Source organism: Podarcis erhardii (genome assembly GCF_964252035.2).
Source record: "Podarcis erhardii genome assembly, chromosome: 2".
Taxonomy (NCBI): Eukaryota; Metazoa; Chordata; class Lepidosauria; order Squamata; family Lacertidae; genus Podarcis; species Podarcis erhardii.
Window position 1 is genome coordinate 53,052,174 of NC_138498.1, and position 25,170 is coordinate 53,077,343.

The 25,170-nt window shown below is 44.4% G+C and overlaps 1 protein-coding gene across 4 annotated transcripts in view; it reads right to left on the reverse strand.

Annotated features, from left to right (window-relative positions):
• Positions 1-23,235, reverse strand: part of BOD1 (biorientation of chromosomes in cell division 1) — a gene marked incomplete at its 5' end in the record, with an annotated part of 57,945 nt that extends 34,710 nt beyond the window's left edge. For 2 of the 4 annotated variants that reach the window (XM_081852156.1, XM_081852154.1), the window contains 3 exons: positions 16,861-17,055; positions 20,852-20,976; positions 22,834-23,235. In XM_081852156.1, coding sequence (XP_081708282.1) covers positions 16,861-17,055; positions 20,852-20,976; positions 22,834-23,235 — 722 coding nt within the window. Of the gene's footprint in view, positions 1-14,337; positions 15,188-16,855; positions 17,056-20,851; positions 20,977-22,833 lie in introns of those variants that run through there. The other 2 variants (XM_081852155.1, XM_081852157.1) reach the window with 2 other exon arrangements.
• Positions 23,236-25,170: the final 1,935 nt, after the last annotated feature.

Sequence of the window (25,170 nt, forward strand, 5' to 3'; positions counted from 1 at the left end):
TTTCCCCTCCCCCACCCACTATAATGGGGAATATAAATATGGCTATAGCTTTTCTTGTCACAGAAGTGGATGAAATTTGGAGGCACAGAAGCCTCAACAGAAGCCCAATTTTATTTATTAATTATTTTATTTTGATGCATATGCTGCCCTTTCTCCCAAAGGAGCCCACGTTCAGGGAGTTTGCAGGGAGAATACCTCCAGGGGTGTGTGCAAGGCAGCTTTACAATTTGATTAGAAGAAGAAAGTCTATTTATCTGGCACGCTTAGATGCAGTTTGCAGACATGGCTATTCCTTCAGAGGCAGGGAATTTTTAAAAATGACACGGTGCACACAGCTGTCTGTGTACATGTCTCACTGGTACTAAATCAGCATAACAGAATCAACAAATTAGGCGGGGGGGAATAAATACAAAAGGAAACGCCTGTTGGCACAAACAAGAAATATCAAAACTGCTCCTCATAATCACATTCAAATATAAGTGGGTGGGAAACTCTCCTGTCTAATTCAAGTGGAGGAGGGGGAAGTGGATTAACAGCTAAATAATGCTCAAATGTGGACATGCCCTTATTAAATGAAATCTACTGCTCCTTATTAGAAGGAAAGTCTATTTAGAAAATGTTAATTTCCCCCCTTTATAATAAAACAACCTAAAAAGCCTTAAAGAGTATGCAAATGTTTTCTTTACTTTCATCCTCAATGTTTAAGAATGGTCCCCACTATCTAATCAACACTGAGGTGCTTTTCCATATAAGAATCATGCAGCACCTGAATTGCCCTGAACTTGCTTACACTGCTAACTGAGCCATCCAAGAACAACACAGTCTAGGGAATGGGTACCAGCTGGAGTTAAATTCTTTTGGGGAAGTCTGCTGGCCTCATTCTCCAGTCATTAATGTCAACGAGTCCTAAATGCTTGCCCTTCTTTCATCAAAATATGCTTTTAAACTAATTTCCCAGTCTTTGATGCAGAACGACATGTGTTTTGACACAGACTGCAAGAGGAGGGATATTGTGTTATGCCCAGGAAGCATCATTTATCACCATCTGTGGAAGATAAATCCAGTGCACACGAAGTTGTAGTAAACATCCTACCTCAGAGTAGCCATGTCTGCAATCGCAGGTGACAGCATGAGCAAGACAGTTATGAGTTTCATCACCTTTAGAAAGTCCCTCCAACTGATGATCCTCATTTACTTTTTGAGAGAAGTTAAAGCAGTAATGAAGGGATGGGAAACCTGTGGCCCAGCTACAATTCCCATCATCCCTGACCACTGGTTATGCTGGCTGAGGTTAATGAGAGTCGAAATCTGACATCTGGGCGAGCCACAGGATCGATGACTATTAAGCAATAATATAAATATTGTACCACTAGTACTTCCAGGCAAATACTGACTGAGAGTGTGTGCTGGTTATGCACACAGGATTTCCCCCACCTTTTTTGGGGGGGGGCAATATTAACACATTTGTAATATCTGAAACAACTACAGCTTTGGGGGTTGAGGGGGTAAGGTAATTGAGAGAGTCGTCATTTGTGGCTGAGACTCGTCATCGGGAGCCTTTCAAGCCTGAGTTCGGGGCAGAATCAGCTTTAAGAGTTATGGCTTCCCTCAAGGAATGTTGGGAACTGTAGCTTGATGAGGGTCTCCTAACACCTCTCAGCTCCTTTAACAAACTATTTGTCAGGATTCTTTGGTTGAAGCCATGACTCTTAAAATTGGAATAGGAGCGATTTAAATGTGTGCTGTAGGTGGGTCCTAACTCCGAGGTTGGTTTACCTCATAGTCTTGTGAGGGAAAAAGGAGAAAACTATGCTTGCTACCTTGTATTCCTTTCAATGAGTGGGACAAAAATATGACAGCGGTTGCCTCACTTTTTGGACATATAATATGGAGGGTCACATTTAGATGACTTATGTATTGTTTATTATTATTATTGTCATTCTCATTGTCATGTTCATCATCTCAATGCCTTTCACCATGAGGTCACAGGCAAGTAACAACCATTGAAAATACCATATTAAAAATACTTGAATCAAATTACAGTCAAAAGAATAGGGTGGGTCCTATAATATATCTCATGCCATGCATCAAAGGTCAGGATAAAGAGGTTACTCTTCAGCATATGATAAAATCTATGTGATGGATGTTTCCAGACCCAACTCTAAAGGGAGAGAATTCCCTGGCTTGGGCCCACTGTGGAGAATGCCCTCTCCTGGGCCATCCCCACCTCAACTACTTCTGAGGGTAGTGGAACTACCTAGAGAGACATCTCTGCTGATCTTAACACCTAATAGGGTGGCGGCCTTTCATATACTTGGGACCTTGGTCATTTCAGGCTTTAAATATTAATGTAAGCCTCTTAAATTGGATCCAGAAACAAACTGGCAACTGATGTAGCCCTTTTCTTCTTGAGATTTTGAACTGTCACAAGCTTTGTTTAAGACTGGAATTAGTTCAGAATCTGAACATTTGCCAAACTTTGGGCACTCATCGCAGAACTAATTGCCAGCACATCAAAGTTTATAGACAATCACCAACTCCGTCATAAAAGGCCCCTGGGAACAATGAGTCTAGGTTTGAGTCAGATCCTGTGTTTGGTTTTCAGCACTTACGCCCATTGTTTAGCACAGCTCTTTTGAGATCCAGTAGCAGGACAAAACAGTTCCTTTCATTCTTTCCCCTTCTTTCCTCATATCCTCTCACATTCTTCCTTCCTGTTCAGGTTACTCAGAGAGGCTCTCCTCATGGCTTTCTGCTGAGAAGTTCTAGGGTAGATTCAGATGCAGCCAAATTTGCCAATATCTGAACCACAGCACTGAGCCTTTCCATTTGGGAGGATGGTGCAGAAAGTGTTTGTTTTAGCCTCTGTCCTCTCAAGCTGATTGGCTAGCTCTTTAAATTCTGGGTTCTCAGGACTGTTTCATTATACCCACCAACAGACAGATGGTTTGGGATTAATATGTTTGGGAGGTGTGTCTCACACTGTCTACACAGAATTAAGCCCCATTGAGTTCAATGGGACTTATTCGGGCCCAGATAAATGTGTACATAGGTCCGCGGCCAGCTTAGGTTCGTAGGAAATGAAATAATGATTTATGGTTATGAAAACCTATTTTACATGCTTTTAGATGCTCTCATATTGTTTTAGGTTTTATTCTTGTGCTTTGTGTTAATGAATAATGATTCATATTGTACATGGTTGACACTGTTTAAAAGCACAATATTATAAAATCTGTAAACAAACAAAGAAACAAACTAACCGATACAATTATCATCAAATATCCACTCCCATAGATCCCTTCCTCCATACTGCAAATAAATGTTTTATACAGAAACTTCCTCCATATGTACAAGAATGTGCAAATTAACTTACAAACACCATCTAATGCTCAGTGCTTTGCAGACGCCACATATAACCCTGCAGCAGCATGGCCATATAGATCAACAGCATTTATTCGTGGAAATACCCACATACCACAACATTTTGTGAAAAAACATATCAAAGCAGTTTACAACAAATACACACAAACACAAACTCACATAGTTGATCGGCGATCTTTGATTCTAACTATTAAAGAAGCTGTTTTCTTAATTGCGTGCATAAGCCTGGCAGCACAGAAAAATTTCCAGGAACTGTTTAAAGGTTAGAATAGAAGGCGCCTGCTGAATCTCTATGGGAAGAACATTCCACAGGACTGGGCCAATGAGACAAAAGGTTCAGTTTTGTGTTGACGTCGAGTTAGTGTCACCAACACAGGGGACGACCAATGAGTTATAGTACTACTTGAGCCAAACATCTGATGACTGGAATACTTGGAACATCTTCTAACTTAATATGGCTATTTTGTTTTTAATTTAGTTATAGAAAAACATTTCTATGCTGCCTTTCAGACCTCAAAATGGCCCACCAAGACAGTGTACAATGATAAATTAGCGAAGGGGTGGGCAGCCTTTTGTCTTTAAGGGACACATTCCCATGGGGGTGATCTGTCTGGAGGCAGCATGCCAGCAATAGGCAAAGCCAGAGCTGTTGAGGTGGAGCCAGAGACAAAAAAAGTGTTATGCATTAAATGAATCCAAAATAAGAACCACACTGCTTCCATTTTCACCATGGCTACCTAAGATTAAAATTAAAAATCATAGGCATGTGTACACAGAAGTAAACCCCACTGGGTTTGATGGGGCTACTCACATTAAGAATAGAGAGGATTTCCCTTTCTTCCATCAGTGCAACAAGTTAATATAGTTAGTGTAGAGGAAAGCAAGTAAAAGCAATCCCTATCTAAACACACGTGTGTATAACTGAAGATTGAGGGAGATTCCCCATGCCGTACAGCCAGGAAAGTATGTTTCTAAATGAATTATCGTGGAATAAAAAGACTGCCGATTGTCCTGAAATGACATGAACTGTACTTTTAAAAACCAGGAGAAGTAAAACAGAAGCCCACAGGGAGGGAGGAACGCTGATGGGATGGAAGGATGGGGGCAGCTTCAGGAGGCATTAGAAAACGGAGGTCAGGGCCACAGGTTGTCCACCGACGAAATTTGGCTAATTTACCACAGCACATTCAGTGTTTAAAGTTAATCATGCTCAATGCATGTTCCCTTAATAATGCCACTACAACAGTATATGTCAGTGGCTTAAATGAAGCCAGGTATGGTACAAGATGGAGGAAGGAAAAATCAAGTGATATCTTATCTCCCTCTTATGGCTGGTTGCAGTACAGCTGCTCATGACTACAGCTATTCTTTAGGCTTCACAATCAGATAAGGATTTCACCAGAGTAGCAGTTTTTGTTTTAGAAAGGGGGAAATGACAAGATGGATTATCACAGCGAGGAGAAGGTCCCTCCCACAAGCAAAGCTTGAAGTATCTATCAGTAAGGAAGAAATCACGTAACAGCTGCCTCTGTACTCAAACATAAAAACATGATATTATCTCACTGAAACAGCAGCCCTACCAAGATGTTATGTTCACACAGGAGTCCCAATGCATGGGTACAGAATGGGGCTTCAGCAGGTAGCCACACTGGCATTGGACATTGTGCAGACTGACCCTGCAGTTGAGGAAGTCTGTGTATGCAGGCCCCATCATGTGCATCAACTAACCCATCACTTAGCAGCCTTCATGTATACAACTGTTCACATGTGAAGGCACCCTTCATGCAGCAGTTCACACTGCACTTTAGGACACTGGGGTGATGTTGGTGGCCACTTGGCACAGCTCCCCATTCATGCATTAGCCTGGTTTCTGAACAGGGCTAGCACCTCTTGCATATGGAAAAGGAAGAGGAACAATGGTCCCATAGAGACTAGAACCAGAGAATGGTAGAGCTGGAAGGGGCCCTTGACAGTGATCTAGTTCAAATAAAATAATAATAATAATAATAATAATAATAAGAATAATAATAATAATAATAATAATAATAATAATAATAATAATAATAATTATTATTATTATTATTTATTTGTACCCGGCCCTATCAGTAGTCCTATCAAAATGAGAATCTCTGGAACAGTGTGGCGGAGGGAAGAGATGCTTGCCCCGATGGAACAATCATCTTAGCACAATGCTGAATTCCTTCCATTATATTTATTAAAGCAGATCCTGCGTTTTACAGCAACCAAAGAGACCCCCAACCCCCTTGCTCAGTCTACATGAATGGCCTACATATTACTCCAACTACTTTATAAACTGTCTTGATACTATTTGCAGTCAACCATCATGTACTTTGAGTACACCCTCAAATGTGTCCTTCCTTCCTATGCCAGCATTTTTTAAAAACACCCTTCAGCTTCCCCCACCCATTACAACCTTGTTCTAGATTTTCAAATATTTACTCCGGCCACTTCTTCAAGTTGCCCACTGCATTCAGATACCCACAACCAACGGCATGGAGCTGCACCACTGCAGCAGACAACCCCGAATACCCTCCAAGGAAAAGGTAATCTTGGTTTAATTGAAGCTAGGTTTGGGGGAGGAGGGGAGTCCTAGGAGATGAGCATCGTAAAAAAATACTAGTTTCTGTGCATCATAAAAAGTACCAGCTTCTGTATCTACAACTCAGCAACAAAGCCACAGAAATGTGGGTCCGATGCTTGGCTTCCAGCTGACTCATTTCTGAAGGCTGTGCTTTTGCCAAGAGAGCCAGCTGGAGAAAGTTGATTAGCATAACCCACTAGCTATCACTGTGACATCCTTGACCAAAGTGTGACCCACTGTGGGGTGTCAGAATGTGCATCCCAGCAGCTGAGCCGGTGTTGCCGCTGAGTCAGCACATGCTCTCCTTTTAATAAGGACAAAAGATACCAGCTCCTTTCTATTCTTAGCCCTCTGCACCAGTGTTAATTCCAGCCAAGTGTACAATAACCTGCCCTGTTACAGGGTCATTCTTACCCTGAAACAATTGCCTGAGGTAGCAGATTCCAGATAAGGTGCCGTTTCCCTGCTTCTAACTCATGTATTGTGCATGAGAAAACATAAGAGGAGAGGATAGTCATTTTGACTTTTTGCTTTAGCTATGGAAATGCCTCTTCCACCCACTTCGCCTCCTCTCCCCACTGATTATTGTTTTGCTGCCCCATTAATGAGGACAGCATTTGTGGCCTTCAGGCCTCTCTCTCCCTTAGCAAGGCCTTGTAGGTAAGGTGAACAGAGTGCTGCTGCTGCTCTTGTCACCGCACCTAGAAATTGTATTATAAACTTTTTTTAAACCCAATTTTAAAATAACTTTAACCAGAATTTCTACAAGCTATGGGCAAAAGCAGTGGTAAGTGAGCTGCTCTCATGAGTCAGCATGCTTAGAATTACCTCACTCTGAGGCAGATGCAGTAGTTGGTTGGTGGCAAGCAAGCAAGGGGGGCATTAGGAGTGCCAATCTACCTTTCTTCAGGTACTGCCACTTGATGTAATTGTCTCCATGTGGCCTTCAGGAAGGTTCTCCAAATCCTTGCAGTACAGAGGAGGGGAATAAATTTTTGTGTGAGAAACAACCCAAGAACTCTGAAACCCACCTATCCAAATAGTTAAATACCTGAATGTTTGGGGTAGTCTGTCACCCACTTGGACCAGAGAATATCTCCACAGCCTGAGGAATAGGGCATCTCTCAGACTATTTATCCCCCAAAAGAAAAATATTAAAGCCTGCAAATGGGAGGTACCAAGAGAACGTCGATGAACTTCATAAGCATTATAAATTTTGCATTCCTGTAGCTTCAAATACACATTAGCATCATTTGTCACACTTAAAATATAAAGGGAAGGACAAAAGATTTCCTTAAAGTATAAATGAGAAAGAAGTAAAAAAAAGGCATCCTTCAAGGAGGTTAAATTTTCCATTTGATGTACTGAGAGATTTTTTTAGCAAGATCTATGACCTTGCAATCAGCCAATCTGTGAATATAGATGGAACCCACTGAAAGAATTATGTGGGTTTTTGGAAATGCAATTCCCAATCACTGGCTGAGCTTCTGCCAATAAATAAATAAATAAATAAATAAATCCACAGCTGGTCTGCTGTGACTCGGCAGGTTAATACATACGGCCAGGATAGGAGAAAGCTGAGAAGGCAGAAAATCCTTTAAGCCCTTTCACATTATGAATGTATCCGATGAAAAAATGCAGCAACTTCCTGAGGCCTATTAGCGTGCTCTTCCAAGTGAGCACATTCAAGGTATTAAATGACCGCTCAAAGAAACAGGAACCATTTCAATTAGAACCTAAGAAATATTCTAGGAAGAAAAAGGCCTATTTGATCTTGTGAGCCACAACCCATAAATATTATCTGTCTGCTCCTCAGGCACCTTTTCCAAGGAAAGCAACCAATTACCTCTTAAATTACACCTTTGATAAGACTCGTTCATCTTTGCAGACAAGCCGCAGTGCTCACATGGCTTGTCCTATTTAATTTAGGCCATTGCTAAAAGCCAGACAGACAAGATAAATGGCCAATTCACCAGCTGCCCAGGAAATACCGGTGGGGGGGAGGGGGAACAGAAACCCTTCCCACTCCTGAGCTGCGCTGAAAAGAGAAAAACCCAAGAGAACATCACAGACGCATGTAAAACTGCCAACTCAATGACCTTCTCTGTGTGATGGCTCCACTTACTTTGTATACATGACTCTTGCTCCAGAAATATAATGTAAACTGTCATTCTAAGCACACTTACAAGTCCAACTGAAAAAAATAATCAATGAGACTTACTTCCATGTGAGTATGCTTAGTTTACGGAGCTAGAATTCACTTGGCATGACAGCCAGCTAAGAGTACCATGACAAATACAGGTTCAGTGCAGCGGTATTTTGTGAAGTGCAGTTAATGTTAAGCATTTAAAGAACACTGGGGTGCATGGAGTGTTAGGGGAGGGGTAGTAACTCTGGTGGGAGACACATCATGCTCCTTCTGGGGTAGTCTGTACACCTTTGGTCCCCACCCTGCACTCAGCTCTCACTTGAGGTTCCTAGAAGCTGTTAGTATGCAATAGCAGCCACACCCTGAGAATGGCTCCAACTGGCCAGCCAAACCAGGAGAGGGTAGCCGATGGGTCTCAAACCCTTGGTGAGTTAGGGACTTCCCCTGCATGAGAAGACAGGCTCTGGTGGACAAAACCAAGAGTGGATCCAATGGTCAAGAAGGCTATTTCTGCACATGCTGTAGAGGGAAGTGAGGGGCGGATAGGGTTTGTCAACTGGGAAAGTAGCCCACCTAGAAGGAAAACTTCGATCCTAAACCTCCTCTGCCTTGTGGGATATCTTCAGGACAAAAAAAGAGAAAAGCTAAGGAGTAAACCCTACACAAATCCAGAGTGGAGTCCCTAAGATGCTTGGATGGTGCCTTGCATACCTCTTTCTGGCAAGCCAAGCTCCTGTCAAATGTATTGCTCTGCTTTCCTTTGGGCCACATCAGGGAGGCTGAGAGAGGGGTCTTGATATCTGGGCAGCCCCGGACCTCCATACACATTGCCCAGGCTTGTGCCCTGGGGAGGTCCCTTCAGTGCTGCTAATACAGCAGTTTGACTTCACTCCCGGAGGTGCACTCCATTGTCTTTTGAGACAGACAGATGCCAACAACAAAGCACATTAAACCAAAGAGTCCTTGAAAGCCTTGTATCCAGATTTCCAAGAAGTCACTAAGATTATGAAAGGATGCTCCTATAAGAAGGCCTGTGGTCATGGAGGATGCCTTTAAGGTTACAAGATTCACAACCTTGGAAATCTGGGATTTCAAGGATAATAATAATAACAATCATCATCATCATCTATCATCTATCATCTCCAAGTATTTCATGTTACCCAAGAATACATCTAGTTTAAGACCCAGGCTTCATCCATTTTGTGTCTCCTTTGTCCCTGGGTATCACAAAACACACCTAAGCACTTTGCTCCCAGGAATGCTGGAAAAAGTGACAATCATGTCACCCACGAGACCGCCTAAATATTTCAGCTGTGGTCAATAGATCAACTTGTATCAGGGGTTCCCAATCTTTTTGACCCAATATTTGGAAATTTGAAAAAGCGTTGAGGGCATAGCCACAAAATGGCTGCCATGGCAGCTGTGGGAGTTCAGCCTTTATACAGAAAGAAATTCAAATGCTGTAAACTTACCTATCTGGGCCCTAAATCTTCAGAGGCTCTTCTCAGTGCCCTCCATTGAGGTATGACTGGTGGCTACAAGAGAAAGGGCATTTTTGGTGGGGGTGCCCTGATTATGAAACATCATCCACAGAGAAGCTCCCCTGGTTTTTTGGTATGACATGAAACCTTTTTATTTCCCCAGGTACTTTAAGATCTCCAATACTTAGCTGTGCTGTGTAAGTTTGCTGCTGGTGGTTTATGTATTCAGTTTTTTAGCACGGGTGATTTTATTAATTTTAGGGACTCTTGTTTGTTTTTGTGGTTTTTAACTTATTGTTAACCACTCAGAGGACATTAGCTGGGTGGTATACAAATGACACAGATACATAAAACCGGCTGCTCCAAATGTCCTTCACTGTTGCCCTAGGCAATCCACTTGGATGGCTGTAAAACAGGCTTCCACTGTCAATGTTAAATATTTAGATGTTAAAATATTAAATTGCATCATGTTTTTCATTGTGGAATAATTAGGGATGTTTTCCAAGCAGACAGAAGAAAATCAGCAACTTTTCCAAGATGCTTCAGTGGGGGTTAAAGGCCAGACAGAGTGGGCCCATTACTTTTTGGCTTTGCACTGCATTCTTAAGCACATTTGCTTTTCCAATAAATCAAATTCAATGGTACTTTCAATTAAATGCAGTTAGGACTGCAGCCTTAGCATGCACACTGATTTGGTAGCAAGCCCCAGCACCTAAAATGGCTTATTTCTAAACATGTGTAGGACTAGGATTACTTTCTTAAACTGTTAGGCAGGTATACTCACCCAGGATGATTCTTTCGAATGGTAACATGTCAGAAGAATTGGGAGTCTGCCTTCCTCTCTTCTCCTTGGCTGGTCTACTCTTTCAAATCCCTCAGAAACCATGAAAAGGGGTCTCCTTTTCTTCTACCCAGCATCACTTGGGCCTACCACTTCTAATCATTTCACCTCTAGGATGCCCTCACCATCACTTACCATCTCAAAATATGACAGGACAAGGTAGAAGGATGGAAAACATGGCATCAACTGAACAGAATAAACTCCTCTAGATGGTCTAGGCCAAGGGCAATTTGGGTAAGAATGACTCTTAACAAAGATAGGTAGCTGAGACTCAACTCAAAAGACAGCATGACTGTGCCTAGTAGAAGATAGCATATTGGTGCAGTTTAGCTTAGCTGCTAATAATGTGTGTCCAGGTTTCCTGGAAATGTGCTCTCAAGTGTTTAAAAGAAGTATGCATGTCCTTCCAAATTTAACCCCCCTTAATTAACACGGGTGGGCATGCAGAAATGCTCACTGTGTGAAGTGTGATGCTGCTTTTAGGGACAGACTTCAGCCAACAGCTAGATTTACAACGCTATTAAACCCTTCACCACCATCTACACAAGTGCCTTGGAAAACATAAGTTCTAACATTCCTCCTCTATGCCGTAGAAATCCAGGGTCTGATAAAAGATCATGCACAACTACCTCCCCAATTCTGCTCTTTTGACTAGCAACATGGAATAAAGATTAAGGAAACCTGATCTGCATTCATTAGTTAAATGCAAGACAGCTTCTTTGGTGATTTCACATCAACACTGGGTGCTTTTATTTGCTTAGTTCCTCAGAGGCAATGCAAGGTGGTGTCAGAATTTTTAGATGATTGCATTTTGCCCCTTAAGAGCCAAAGTAAATAACTAATGATTCATAGAACATCTCCACATAAAGCTGGAAAAAGACACCTGTCTGAAACCCTGGAAAGCCACTGTAAAGTCGGTGTAGACCAGGACTAAGGAACATATGGTCCTCTGGATGTTGGAACTAGAACTCTCATCATCTCTGCCCACTGCCCACGCCAGCAGGCACTGATGGAAGCTGGAGGACGGCCACATGTTCCCCATGCCTAGCACAGGCAATTCCAAGCTAGACAAGCTAGTGCTCTGACTCAGGACAAGGCAACTTGCAATGTTCTTATGACCTTCCTCCAAGTCTTCTCCCTCCTCTTAAGCCATGTATAGCCTTTCAACAGCATTGCTTCCTGCGTATGCCGGGATGGACAAAAGGAAGTCCCAAATGTGAAGCCAAGGTGTCATCAGGCTCCTGTGAAAGCCGAGCATTTGCACTCCATCTCTTTGCAAGCATTTCCCATACCACCCTAGTGAGGGATACCAAGAAAGCAAAAAATGGCACAGGAAACTGCCTACTGCCAGGAGCTACTCTGCTAGGATAGTCCAAGTCTCTGCAGGATTCCCACAAGGTGAAGAACTTTGCTATGAAAGGACAAGGAGGGGAAACAAGATTGAATAATGGTCATATATGGGCAGGGCAGGGGGGAAATAGGCTTGGGAGGAGAAGCCAGGTCCATGGACTGGATATTATATTCAGCCACTAGGGCCAGGCTGAACAGGTCAGTGAAAGGGATTGACAAATTACTGGGACACTTTGTAACCTGCCAAAGAATTGGCTAAGGGCAACCAGTACTTTCACATGGCTCACGTGAGTCAAGAATACAGGTAGGTAGCCGTGTTGGTCTGCCATAGTCAAAACAAAATAAAAGAAAAAAAAAATCCTTCCAGTAGCACCTTAAAGACCAACTAAGTTAGTTCTAGGTATGAGCTTTCGTGTGCATGCACACTTCTTGAGATCTGAAGAAGTGTGCATGCACACGAAAGCTCATACCTAGAACTAACTTAGTTGGTCTTTAAGGTGCTACTGGAAGGATTTTTTTTTCTTTTATTTTGTTATGAGTCAAGAAGTACTCCTTTCTCCCCAATTTTCAATTCAAGGTTGCTGAAGCAGAGATTTGAGGCTGGCATAAAGAAAGCGTGGATAAGAAAGGATGAAGTGGATGAATATCTTTTACAAATCTAGTGCAGGTGCATTATGCTTCTGATACAGCAACTTGTACTTTTATAAACCAACCCCCACCCCCATTTCTAAAAATACCCTACCTTTGAAATGAAATCCAAATCAAAAACAGATGTATACATTTCTATTCTAAGTGAATCCAAAGCCTATCACTTTACAAATACTTACTCTAATATAACATTGTCAAAAACAGACCTAGAACCCTGAGACCCACCAAACAGAACCTGGTATAAAAGGCACAAACTCAGAATTAAAGAATTCCAAGCCCAGGAGTGCCAGAACTGAGCAGGGCTCACAGTCCTTCCACACACAAATCTACTCCTGGTCAGACCAAGCTTTCATACTTTCATTTCAGCAATATAATTTGGGCAGAGGGCCATTTTGTTACTTCTATTGTTAAAGCAAATGAGAATTCCTCCTATTCTACCTTTTGCCACTATTTACTGGATTTATATTTCAGTAATTAAATTTATCTCTCATTGTCCTCCCAAAGCAGCCCAGGACAGCAAATACACAAGCCACAAAACAATTAAAACATTTTAAAAACAATTTCAACACATGCACATTGGGAAAGCCCTTTACATAAAAGAGGACGGTCTTCAGTAGGTGCTGGGGGAAAACAATAGAAAAGGCGCCTGTCTAATATTTAACAGGAGGAAATTCCAAAGGGTAAATCCAATCCCAATCTTGGACCTCCTGGTAAGACAGTATCTGCAGGATGCCCTCACCTGAGGAGCATAGTGATCGACTGGATATATAAGGGAATGAGATGATCCTTCACGTCATCATTTGGCACTAGGTGCACAAATTTCAGTGCATGGGCAATGACACATCTCGACAGAAACTCTGTTGGTGTCAACTGTTTTCTAGGCAGATACTTAAGAGTTTCTGTTACAACTGAAAAGCAGTAGCCATCTCCCCAAGCTGCTGATTATTATTATTACTATTATTATTATTTTGCTTTATTACCTGTTCTTCACCCTACGATCCCAGGGCGAGTTACATTAATTAACATTCAAAACAGTTCAGAACACAATAAATAAATACACTGTACAAAAAAAATTACTTGAAGCGTAACACATTCCTTCGTATCCATGTCAGGAAGTTTCACCTAATAAACATCTGACCCTTACATTTAATATTTCCAAAGTTTGCAGCCTCTTAAAATGTTAAAAAAAACACCCCACCCTTCAATAACATCTCTGTGCGTTTACTTGCTTCCTTACAGAGCAATCCTAAACCCTGAGACCTGGGCTGCTGGAAGCATCCCTCCACTGGGCTCTGCCAGCAGGCCTCCCCATCCCCCACTGCAGAGGCCACTGCTGTGCCCCCTGAAAAATGCAGGCAGCTGAGGTAGCAAGTGTAGGTCCTTGACTTAAATCATTATAAGGGCAGGGGTGGAACAGTCAGCCAAGGAGCCAAAGCTGCTCCATCTCCCTTGAGAGGGGGCCCAAACGGGGTCTCTCATTTCAACCTTGGAGCTGGTGCAGCAAAAATCACTAACAAAATTGCCCACTTTGGCTGGTACAAGTGGAAGAGCTCCAGATGTGGTTGCTGATCTACTGCTCAGCTCTGCCTAACTGCTCCCCAGATAGGGTTTGGATTGTTCTGAGAATATTAGAAATATTCATGCGCGGCTTTCTATAGAGAGCACTATGTTCTAGTCACAGTGAAGGGACTGCTATAAGGAAACACAATGTGATGATAATAGTAATTCAAATGTCAAGAAGTTGATTTTTTTTTAAAGCTTTGCAACCTGACAGACTCTGAAGAAATTCAAGGTGGACAATTATCTTTCAGTGGAGACCCCTGTGTTGGCACATCACCTCCTGGGTATGAGAAGAATTGTATCGAAAGAAAATCTCTCACACAACTAGGCTTTTCTAGTATTTTATTATAAAAAAAATTCTGGATATTTGCTAGTCAAATACTTGAGCACAAATGCCTACTTGAGAGTTTATGCAACCCTCTAAGCAGCTTCTAACAGGCACCTGAAGAATATCACAGGCAAGAGAACATTCCCTCGGTTGAAAGGCTCACAAAAGAAGTCTCTTGTCCACACTCACTTTGACACACTTTCTTGATCAGCCTGGCCAAAGAGCCGAGCTGCAAGGCATGGTGCATACCACTTCCAGAAATTTGACAGAGGCTTGATTGCTTGCCCCTAGATATACCCAGAAAGCCAACAATGGACTATTTATACAGTTGTGTCAGAGGTAGGAGGGCACTGTGAGTTATTACTGAATTTAAGTAAGCATCTAGCACTCTGTGATCCTTTGCTGGTAAATGATCAGCTTCATGCTCGTACACTGAACGCTCCCTTGTCCAAACCCCTCTAGAAAGGTTTCCAACAGACTGCAGCTCTCAGGAAACCAAGCATACCCCAAACCCCCTTATTCCTATTGCTACATCCCAACCACCGTCAATTTCACTAATATCACACCAGAACCATTTTTCACCCTACTGCTTCCACAAAGGTGGCAACAATCCCCCAAATACAGAATTAGTGAAGACACATGCTACTTCTGCCCATAGCAATACATTTTCAACATTTAACCAATCCCTCTGCACTATGTAGAAACCACATGTGACTTTTGCCAAAAACCTCCCTTCAGCCATGGTTGATATTAGTTAACAAACTGTATTCCTGCAGATATGTATGTAGCCCACTGCCAGATTCAGTCTGGGTTCTGCAACTGCGGCTGCTTTAACGTCAGAAATGCACTGCAAAAGGAAGAGACAAAAATTAGTGCTTAATGTAAAGATAAAAGACAGTTGCTGGTTAATTATAAAGTTACTTGCACCAATTTTGAGACTGCTACCTTTTTGGGATTTAAAGTTTTAGTTGGGAGTTTCATGTGAGCATACAAAAATTGAAGCCACCAAATACCACAAAGTTGCATGATTTAAGTTTAGTAGTGGAAAAACAACAAGGGCCTTGAATCCACCTTAAACCTGGTTGCACAGTTTGTCTTCAGCTTGATCCTGTACACCAGCATGCAGTGGCAATAAGACATAATTTCAGCACTGGCACAAGGACAGAGAACTACAGATATAGTCTCTCCAAAGCTAGAAACTATGGTTATCAGTGAGGGGCAGGATCCCATCCCTAACACTGCGGCAAGTAATGAGAGGCTTGAAAACAGCAAAGATGGCAGCTTCAGAGTGCCTCCAATGCACAGTGCGATGTCAGGGAGAATCTCTACCCTTCTTTTGAGCACAGAAGAGGGTCAGACCTTGCACTGGACTTTGGAGGCACATAAAGCATGATGTCAGAGACCAACCCTTTCCCTTCTCTCTCCACTTCTGGGCCTCTGCACACCAGACCATCTCCTCTGCATTGAAGAGTGCCAGGCCCTGTGCATGTCCACCTTTCCACTCACAGTCAACCCATCTACAGAAGGGCAAGTCAGATCTGATGAAGAGAGGACATCTGCTGGTAGCCTTCTATTAACAGGAGATGGCAAACTGCCTGATCCATTTCTTCCATGGCCATTTGGCTTCTGCTGAGGGCATGCACGCTATAATAGCCTTCTGCAACCTGGTGCCCTCCAGAAGTTGATCTACAGCAACTCCAGTCATCCCTGATCACTGGCTGGGGCTGATGGGAATTATAGCCCAAAACATCTGGACAGCACCAGGCTGTGGGAGGCAGACCTAGAGGATAAGATGGCACAACCTCAGAACGCCTATGTGACCAGGAGAGGATACAAAGCAATAAAAATTATGATCCCCAGCAGAATCCATCACTTCTTATTTTATTTTATAAAATTTATGTACTGCTTTACCCTCAAAGCTGTTTACTTCTTGATGCAGAATGTTGAGTTTTGTAGTGCCAAGTATGGCATCTTGGGATAGAAGAATGCCACTAGCAATTTTTATTATTCAGACAGCTTGCCTGGCCTGTAGCTTTACATCCATAAGATTGCACTTTAAATCAACCAAAGCAGGATGCCTCTGCAAATAAACTGAAGTAGCTCTCCCCATTTTCCAAGAACTGCTTGGTCCACAGAATTAATGGACTCTCATTAGAGCCAGCCTCTGCTCCCAGATCTTCCAGATAGCATCTTCCTTATGCATATCTTTTACTCTTTTGTGCCCAAGCAGTTCCTCAGTAATCCAAGTAGGTCCATAGCCTATTTGAAGGTGCATTGCTGCTAAAAAGAAAAGAAGCCAAGAAGAATAAAGTGAAGTTTCTAATCATATTCCGTTAAGGAGGCTTGTGATCTTGAAAGATCACAGCTTGTTCTTTCCTCTCACAGCAATTCTGGCACTAGCCCAGCATGTTCTGGCCTTTTAGCTAGTGCCACTGACATTCTTCACATGAGTGATGACACAAAAGGGCTGCAAGTGCATGCAAAGGGGGAAGGGAGAGAAGCGGCAATACCAGACCTTACGAGGCATCTTGAGATGGAGGGGAAGGATCCTGACTCTCTGGCTCCGGGGGAGGAGCTGGCACCGAGTCCTCTTTCTTCTGCGCAGCCAGGAAATCATGAATTGCCTTCTCTATCTGGGGCCTGAAGATGTGGTTTAGTTTTGGATCCACCACCTGAGAAATAATTCTGTCCACTCCAGCTTCCAGCATCCCCGACCTGGGGCAGAGACAAAGGAGTCATTCAGCTCCTCCAGAAAGCTTCCCTTCTTCCCCCCACTGGAGCCCTCCACAGCCGTCATGTCAGCTGCAATTAGCATTAACATGGTGTGAACTATGGCTCTTTTGGTAGCTCCTGTATCACTAGACAGGCATTCTACCCGGTGAAAAGAAAACCAAGAGGTTTTGAACCAGCTGCCTTTGAGGGCCCCAGCAGAACCTGCAGCAGACATCTGCTCACCCAACTGCTTTAAAAAAATGTATGCTGGGTGGGAGCCACTGCAGGGTGTCCATGGCACACAAAGCAGCAAATAAAACCTGACTTGGCATCAACAAGAGGAAAAAACATCACACTGGAGGAGATAGGCGGGATAGGAGGGGAGGTGATCTTTTTGGCTAGTGCACTTATGACGAAAAAGCAGAAAGGCGGCCTTCACCCCAGGACCTGCCACGATCAGCTGCTCCCCACATCTGCCCGTCTAGACACACCGGCACTTTTTACAAGACAAACAAAAATAAACACAAGCAACACAAGACAAAGAGCTTTTCTGGGAACAGTGTCAGAAACCAAAAAGCGACTTATTACTTCAAGGCTGTGCTGGATAAAAAGAGCAGGGCTTGGGCTGTCTGGTGGGGTTAAGTCATGTCTGCAACAGGCCAGGGGAGGCAAACACAGAGACACTGCACAGCCGTTGGGAAGCAGCTGCCTGGGTAGAAAAAACACACCCAAACAGCCAATATTGTTTTGAGTCTACGTGGGCACTTAAGAAGATCTGAAGTCTCTGACACTTGGTCTCCATGAAGGGCATGCCTGACCTGGCACAAATTCCGGGGTCAGATTGTTCCAATGCTCTTCCAGCTCCTGCAGCTTGTGCACTGTGCCACGTACTAAAAATGGCAGCTACGTGTAATGCAGGTTGGTGCTGCTGTGCTGCCAGCCTGGTAGGCAGGCCCTCTACAGCTGCAGCAATACTCTCATTGCAGGGCCCCCTGGGTACTTAGGAGTAGCAAATGAAGACACAAGAAGCTTCCAGGCTGGCTGCTGGAAAAGCATTTATGCCAATATAGTCATGCAAAACTTGCGGAGGTTATACAACACCAGTTTATTGAACGTTCATGTTTGTGCAGAGTTTATATGGCACTGCCAGCTAGGGGTTGTTGTCCCACAATTTCTAGCCTAATTTCCAATCACTTTTCTTACCGGACTTTTGCAGTGAGGAAAGTGATGTGCTAACTGCACTAGAAATGGGGTAACAACCAAATTTGTACATTTAAACAAGCTGTCTGGAAGTGTCTGCATTTGTGCATCCCCAGAATTAATGAAGGCAAACAAAAGAGAACTCAGTTGGTGGTGTACACAACATGTTTCAAAACCATACAAAAACTGAGCAAGGAAGTCAACCAGGACATGACAAGCTTAGCATGTCTCCCCGCCATTGACTGCTTGCAGCAAAACAACCTGTTACAGAATCGATGGAGCACAATGCATAAGCAACTTCTGCTCCATGGCTGAACCACTTCAGAGGCACATGAATTTGACTACAAGATGGCCTGGGGGAAAGCTCTCATAGTAACCACTGTCTCAAGGCTCATCCACACCTGCTACCCTGCTGCTTTGCCCTGGGGAAATCCATTGTTTACTGCTGAACTGGAGCAAATGTCAATTGTGTTTTCTCTATAATGACATTTGATCCAATTTAGTGATAAGAGAAGGTTTTCCGGGGGCGGGGGGGGAGCAAAAACACTTGGACCTGTGGATGAGTCCTCACTGTCCTACTTCACAATTGAAAATTATGGAACTAGAGGTTTTAACCTGAACATGCCTCCATCAAGGCAGATGGCTTATAAATGCAACTCATGATGTTTCAACAATAACTTACCATGAGCTTATCATACAAGAGAAATACCTAGCATGTAAGCTGTGCTTTATGTTGATGGAGTCATACAGCCATTGAGACAGACTTATGTACGACCCTATAGGTTCACTGTCTGCAACTATGGACAACACTCACAGCTTAATGCCAACATTCAATGCCCAGATGTCAGGTATTTAAGCAATATTGTTTTGTGAATGGTCCCTGTCATTTTTGCATTTAAGCTTCATCATAATTATTACAGCCCATGTTCATTTACTTCTGACTGTACACCCCAATGAAGGCTTCTCCAGTATTCATGCCAAGACCACCTCTAGATTTCATGGTTTTCATGGCAGCCTTGGGGCTACCTCAATTTAACATCAATTTAACATGTAGCAGGGCACACTCTCAACTTAAGTCTTTGGTGGTGATGATGAAATGGATGGTTTGAAAACACAGGAAGGGTTGTCCAAGCGATCGCATTGTCATGGTCATACCTCTTCCTGGTGAAGTTTCGTATGATATTGCCAAATGTACATAACACCCAGCTTTCTCTTTTTCATCCAATGGAGGTAATGAACCATTGCTTGAACACTACCACAGATTGTATGTGGGCAAAAAACCCTGAAGTCTGTAGTCTAGGAGTGTGCTGGCTGCATTCTTTTTGAAGAAGCAGCAGATGTGGCCACACGCAGGCTGGATTTTTGCAGCATACTTCATCTGAGGTGGCCCTTTAAAATTGTTTGGAAGCTTTAGCAAGTACAAAAGGTAGTAACCAGGTTACTGGAAGACACTGGCTTTTGATCTCTTTCCAGGAACAATTTAAGGTTCTGGTGATTACCAATAAATTCCTAAATAATTTGAGGCGAGGCAATTCAAAGGACCATCTTCCACCAGGGTCTGTCTGCTGTTTTGACCCGGAAAGCTGTCTGTGTGCAAACGCCAACTCCCTTGGCCTGAAAAGCGAGATGAGCGCCACACCCCATAGTTGCCTTTGACTGGACCTTGACTGTCCAGGAGTCCTTTACCTTATTTCACCAGGCATTGGGGATCATTTTAACTTTGAATTCTGCTGATTTTTAGTTTTTAACTTAGTTCTTTTTAATTTTATTGTGCTATTACTGTGATTTATATCTGTATTTGTTTTTAACTTATTTTGTACGCCACCATGCGGCCTCTTGTAGCCAAAAGGCAAACTACAAGTCTTCTAAATAACTAATCTGCCATAATACAGATTAATAAATTAAGGCTGCAACCCTATGCACACATATATGGAAAAAAGCATCTCTGCATACAATGGGACTGACTTCCAAGCAACTTCATGGAAGCACTCCGTAAAGCTTGCAAGTCACCTCCCACTCTCATTCTAAGCACATTTTAAGAACCATTTCTTGAATCCTATCACTATCAGTCAGGAACACAGCAGCTTATTATATAAAATTAAAATTATGTACATTGAACATACAGATAACTCAGCCTGGCCTTCAAAAAAATTAGGGAAGAATGTGTTTGCAAAGAACATGTTGTGTTTAGTGAACTGGATTAGTTACACTACAGCAATAGTTCAAGGAGCAAAACACTACTTCACTCTGTTGGACAGCACCCCAACCCCAGTGACATTAAGCTCATCGTGCTACTGTATCTCATGCTGGAAGTTGGTAAAAGCAAACAGAACTAAGACTGCATGTTCATCAGATGCTCTTTCCCTCTTAAAGCTGTGGATGCCTGCAGATCTCCATTAGACAGCCACAAGTGACACTCCTGGAGAAACATTAGCAATGAAATTTTAAGTAATTTCAACGGATGAAGAGCCACAATCTACCAGGAGTGTTTCTTAGACAATCCCATCAAAATTTAGGGGTCTTGTGCAAATGTAGGTTACCTTCATGAGTTAAAAAACAATTCATTATTGTCACTTATATTTTAGCAGCTTTTACTTACTGAATAACGCTCTGCCTCAAGCCATTCCGCAACTGGTTTTTGTTCATTGCTGGGTTCCATTCCTGCTTATCCAGGTGGGTAGACACAAAGTTGTCCACTTTCTGTCTCAAATTCTGGTAGGCTGGCTAAACAAAATAGCTCAATTAATATAATCCTGAAGTGTTTATTTCAAAATCCACACAGACCACTGACACCACACTGAAACACACTTGTTTACCCTACAATTAAATTTCAACAGGATTGGCATCATTTGCCTTTAGCAAGTTTGTTTTTACCTATGAAAAACCAAATTATGCATGTAGCTGTGAAAAATTACATGAGCACACATACCTTAGAATAAGTATACAGTGGTGCCCCGCAAGACGAATGCCTCGCAAGACGGAAAACCCGCTAGACGAAAGGGTTTTCCGTTTTGGAGGTGCTTCACAAAACGAATTTCCTATGGGCTTGCTTCGCAAGACGAAAATGTCTTGCGAGTTCCTGCAGGGTTTTTTCCCTTCCCCCCTTTTTTTCTAAGCCGCTAAGCCGCTTATCTGCTTATCCGCTAGGCTGCTAAAAGCTGCTAATAGCGCTAATCCGCTAAGCCGTCAATGGGCTTGCTTCGCAAGACGAAAAAACCGCTAGACGAAGAGACTCACGGAACGGATTAAGTTCGTCTTGCGAGGCACCACTGTACTACAGCTGGAGTTGAAGAAGATTCCAACACCTCCTGAGTTGGTCCATTCAACTGTTAAACAGTTCTTACAGATAGAAAGTCCTTCCTAATGTTTAGTTGGAATATCCTAAACTGATTTTTCCATAATCAACTAGCTCTGTCATTCAAATTCTGGAATAAAACTCCAGCTAGACTCCAACCACTGTCTGCGAGGCAATGGTAAAATTCAGTCGTTGCGGGTTACACACCTAAATACCCTGTTCAATGAGATTCAGCCAATATCTATGTACCTGCATCCCCCAGAAAATCTTGATGGATTACAAGACCAACATACCCTCCTCCTACTCCTTTATAAGGCTTAGACAGACTACCATTTATCCCTATTTACATGTAGGCCACTGAATGCAGTGGGGTTAACTTCCAAAACAGGAAGGAATAAAACCATGTTGTTGATGTGGACACCACTATATGATGCTTGTCTGCTCAATGTTCAAAGATGGCTGCCTTATGCCAAGTGAGACTAGTGGTCTACCTAGCTCAGTATTGCCCACACTGATTGGCAACGGCTCTCCAGCGTTTCAGAGAGGAACCATCCCCAACCCTACCTGGAAATGCCAAGGATTAAACCTTCTGCCTGCAAATCAGATGCTCTAGTTCTACCACTACGTTATAGTGCTTTCAGTGGTAACATGGGCTGGAATGTATTTATTTTGGTTTATTTTACTCTTTTTGAGAGTTGCCTAATAATAATAATAACAATAAAGCACCCCCCCCCGGAAACATATACAGGAAGTTATAAGCCAAGGACAAGCTACAAAGATACTCCAAAACCTCTGTGACCCCATAAGAATGTTAACATGGGTGTATCTTGGACTACGACTTGCACAAAACACAAAAACAAGAGTGCAAGCCATGTGACCACCAAAGGAAAATAAATGTTTTGCCTGGGGTTGTGTATACCTTTCCCATAACAGACCACACCACAAGAGCTAGCAAAGCTCCCCCACCTCCGGGAGTTTGGATTAGAGGGGATACAGTGCAGGCTATGAGATGGTTTTCCTGCGAACTCGTGTGTCGGCTCCTACACACAACTCCAGCCGAAGAGGCAGGGAAGCCGGGCGACTGCAACTCTCGCCACCCCTGACAGCTGACCCCGTTGGCTGGGGCGAGTTCCTCCATAACGGGGCTGGGTGGGGACTAGGGAGAAGAGAGGACAAGGGAATGAAAAGAAAAGTCCCTGTAATCCTGGCAGCTCCTTAGCCGAGGCCTCCCCTTACGATCCTGCAGAGACACCCTCCGCGGGGCTGCTCCGGGGAGGGGCGCTTACCTTGGTGTCGACGTCGGCCAGGCAGTCCCTGCGGAAGGCGTCGAAGAGGCCGCGGCTCTTGAGCTGCCCCACGATGAGGGCGATGAGCTGCGCGTCGCCAGGGGGCAGCGAGGCCGGGTCCGTGGCTCCAGGCCCCGACGAGCTCCCGCCGCCTCCGCCCGTGCCGGACGACGCCCCGCCCGGCTCCGCCATCCCCCCGCCCGGCCCTCCCAGCGCCGCCCGACGGGCCGCCGGAACAGCAGCGCCGCCGCCGCCGCCCTCGCTCCGGCCAGGTGCTGCTGCTGCTGCAGGGGCGATGGTGGCAACGCCGCCGCCGCCGCGGCACCCTCTGCTGATCGCGCCGCGGCAGCTGTTGGTGACGTTACCGTCGCGGAGCATTTGCGTCATGCCTTCCCGCTGCATGCTGGGAATCAGAGGCCTCCTCTCTCTGGACTGGGAGGGCGCAGACTCCCAGGAGGCTTTTATCGCGATAGCCATCTGGCAGGCTCCGTGGGGACGCGCTGGCAGCTGCCCCAGCTGCAAAAGCCTGCAAAATTTGTGGATTGGTTGGCGCGGAGTCATCGCGCTCCGCCAATATTCAAGTGCGGGTGGGGTTCTAGATGAGCTATGGGGAGGGCAAGGGGGATAAGGAAAGCAGCCCTGAATGCTGCAGCCCTGAATTCTGCAAGTCCTGGGGCCGCCAGAAAAGACAGGGCTGTGCACTCCCTCCTCTACCCCCGGCCTCATGTGCCCGCACTGCTCGTTTAGCAGGAGGATTTTCTGGTTGTCAGTCCCTCGCACATAGGGTTGCCGTATGTCCTCTTTTTCATGGGGATGTAAAATGAGAGTCGTCATAGCGATCCATAGTTTAAAGTAAGGTAAAGGGACCCCTGACCATTAGGTCCAGTCGTGGCCGACTCTGGGGTTGCGGCACTCATCTCGCTTTATTGTCCGAGGGAGCCGGCGTACAGCATGACTAAGCCGCTTCTGGCGAACCAGAGCAGCGCACGGAAACACTGTTTACCTTCCCACCGCAGTGGTACCTATTTATCTACTTGCACTTTGATGTGCTTTTGAACTACTAGGTGGGCAGGAGCAGGGACCAAGCAACGGAAGCTCACCCTGTCGTGGGGATTTGAACCACCGACCTTCTGATCAGCAAGTCCTAGGCTCTGTGGTTTAACCCAGTGTTTCCCAACCGGTGTTCCGCGGCACACTAGTGTGCCGCGACACGTTGCCTCGTGTGCCGCTTGGGAAACACTGCTCTAAGCGAGAGGGGACTCTGCTCAGGCTGCATCCGCCGTGCGCGAGGGAGGCGCTTCCTCTCGTGAGGGAGGCGAGAAGAAGGGAGGCGGGGCCGAGCAGGCGGATTGGCCCGGCGGCGGCCGTGACGTCACCCTGCGCGCGGCGGCAGATTCGAAACTCCTCAGGCGCAGGCGCGGCTGGAGCAGGAAGGCCGCTCTGCTTGAGAGGAAAGAGAGGGAGCCGCCACCGCCGGGATGAAGAACACCGTTCCGCGGAGCACCGTGAAGAAGCTGCTGAGCAAGCACAAGCCGCACTTGCCTCAGGGTCTTACTGCCCACCCGCCTCTGTTTCCTTGCTGTGCTTGCTCAAACGGAACAAAGAGCAGGGAAAGCCCCTCCCCTCCAGGCAAGCAGGCAGGAGGGAGAGAGAGAGAGAGAGAGAGCGCGCGTGCGAGCTGGCTGGCTTGGGTGAGTAGGTGAGGGAAAACTTTTGCCTTCCTTTCCTCCCTCCCCGTTATACCCCTCTCCTGCATTCTTAGCCAGCTGCTTCTCTGCACACCCCTCTCGTGCTCCTTGTCCGTTCTGTGTTTTTCCTTCCCTCCCCACTTAAAATGTGGTTTAAAAGCATGGATCCACATGGATCCTCAGGATCTTTGCATTGGGTCACCCCAAATTCACCATCAGATCACATAGCATGTCCATGGCTACAGCCTGCCCCCCCAAAATCACACACCCACTGTTGCCTGGGGCTGCAATGGTGCAAAAACGTGGTTACAAAACATGGATCCACAGGGATTCTCAGGATTTTTGCATTGGGTCACCCCAAATTCACCATCAGATCACATGTCTGTGGCCACAGCATGAAGCACAAAAATGATACATCATTAATATTCACTGCCCACGGCGGCAGCCAATCGGCTGCCGCAAAGGGCGGGCCCTCACAGGTTCACTGAATAAAGTATTTTATAATTTTTCATATTTCTGTTTACTTACTATTTCATAATAAAGTAATTATAAAATACTTTATTTGTGTTTATTTGATTCCTATTAAAGAGAGTTACTTTATATATAGTCAATATAGGCACAGAGTTAATTTTTTAAACATTTTCTAATG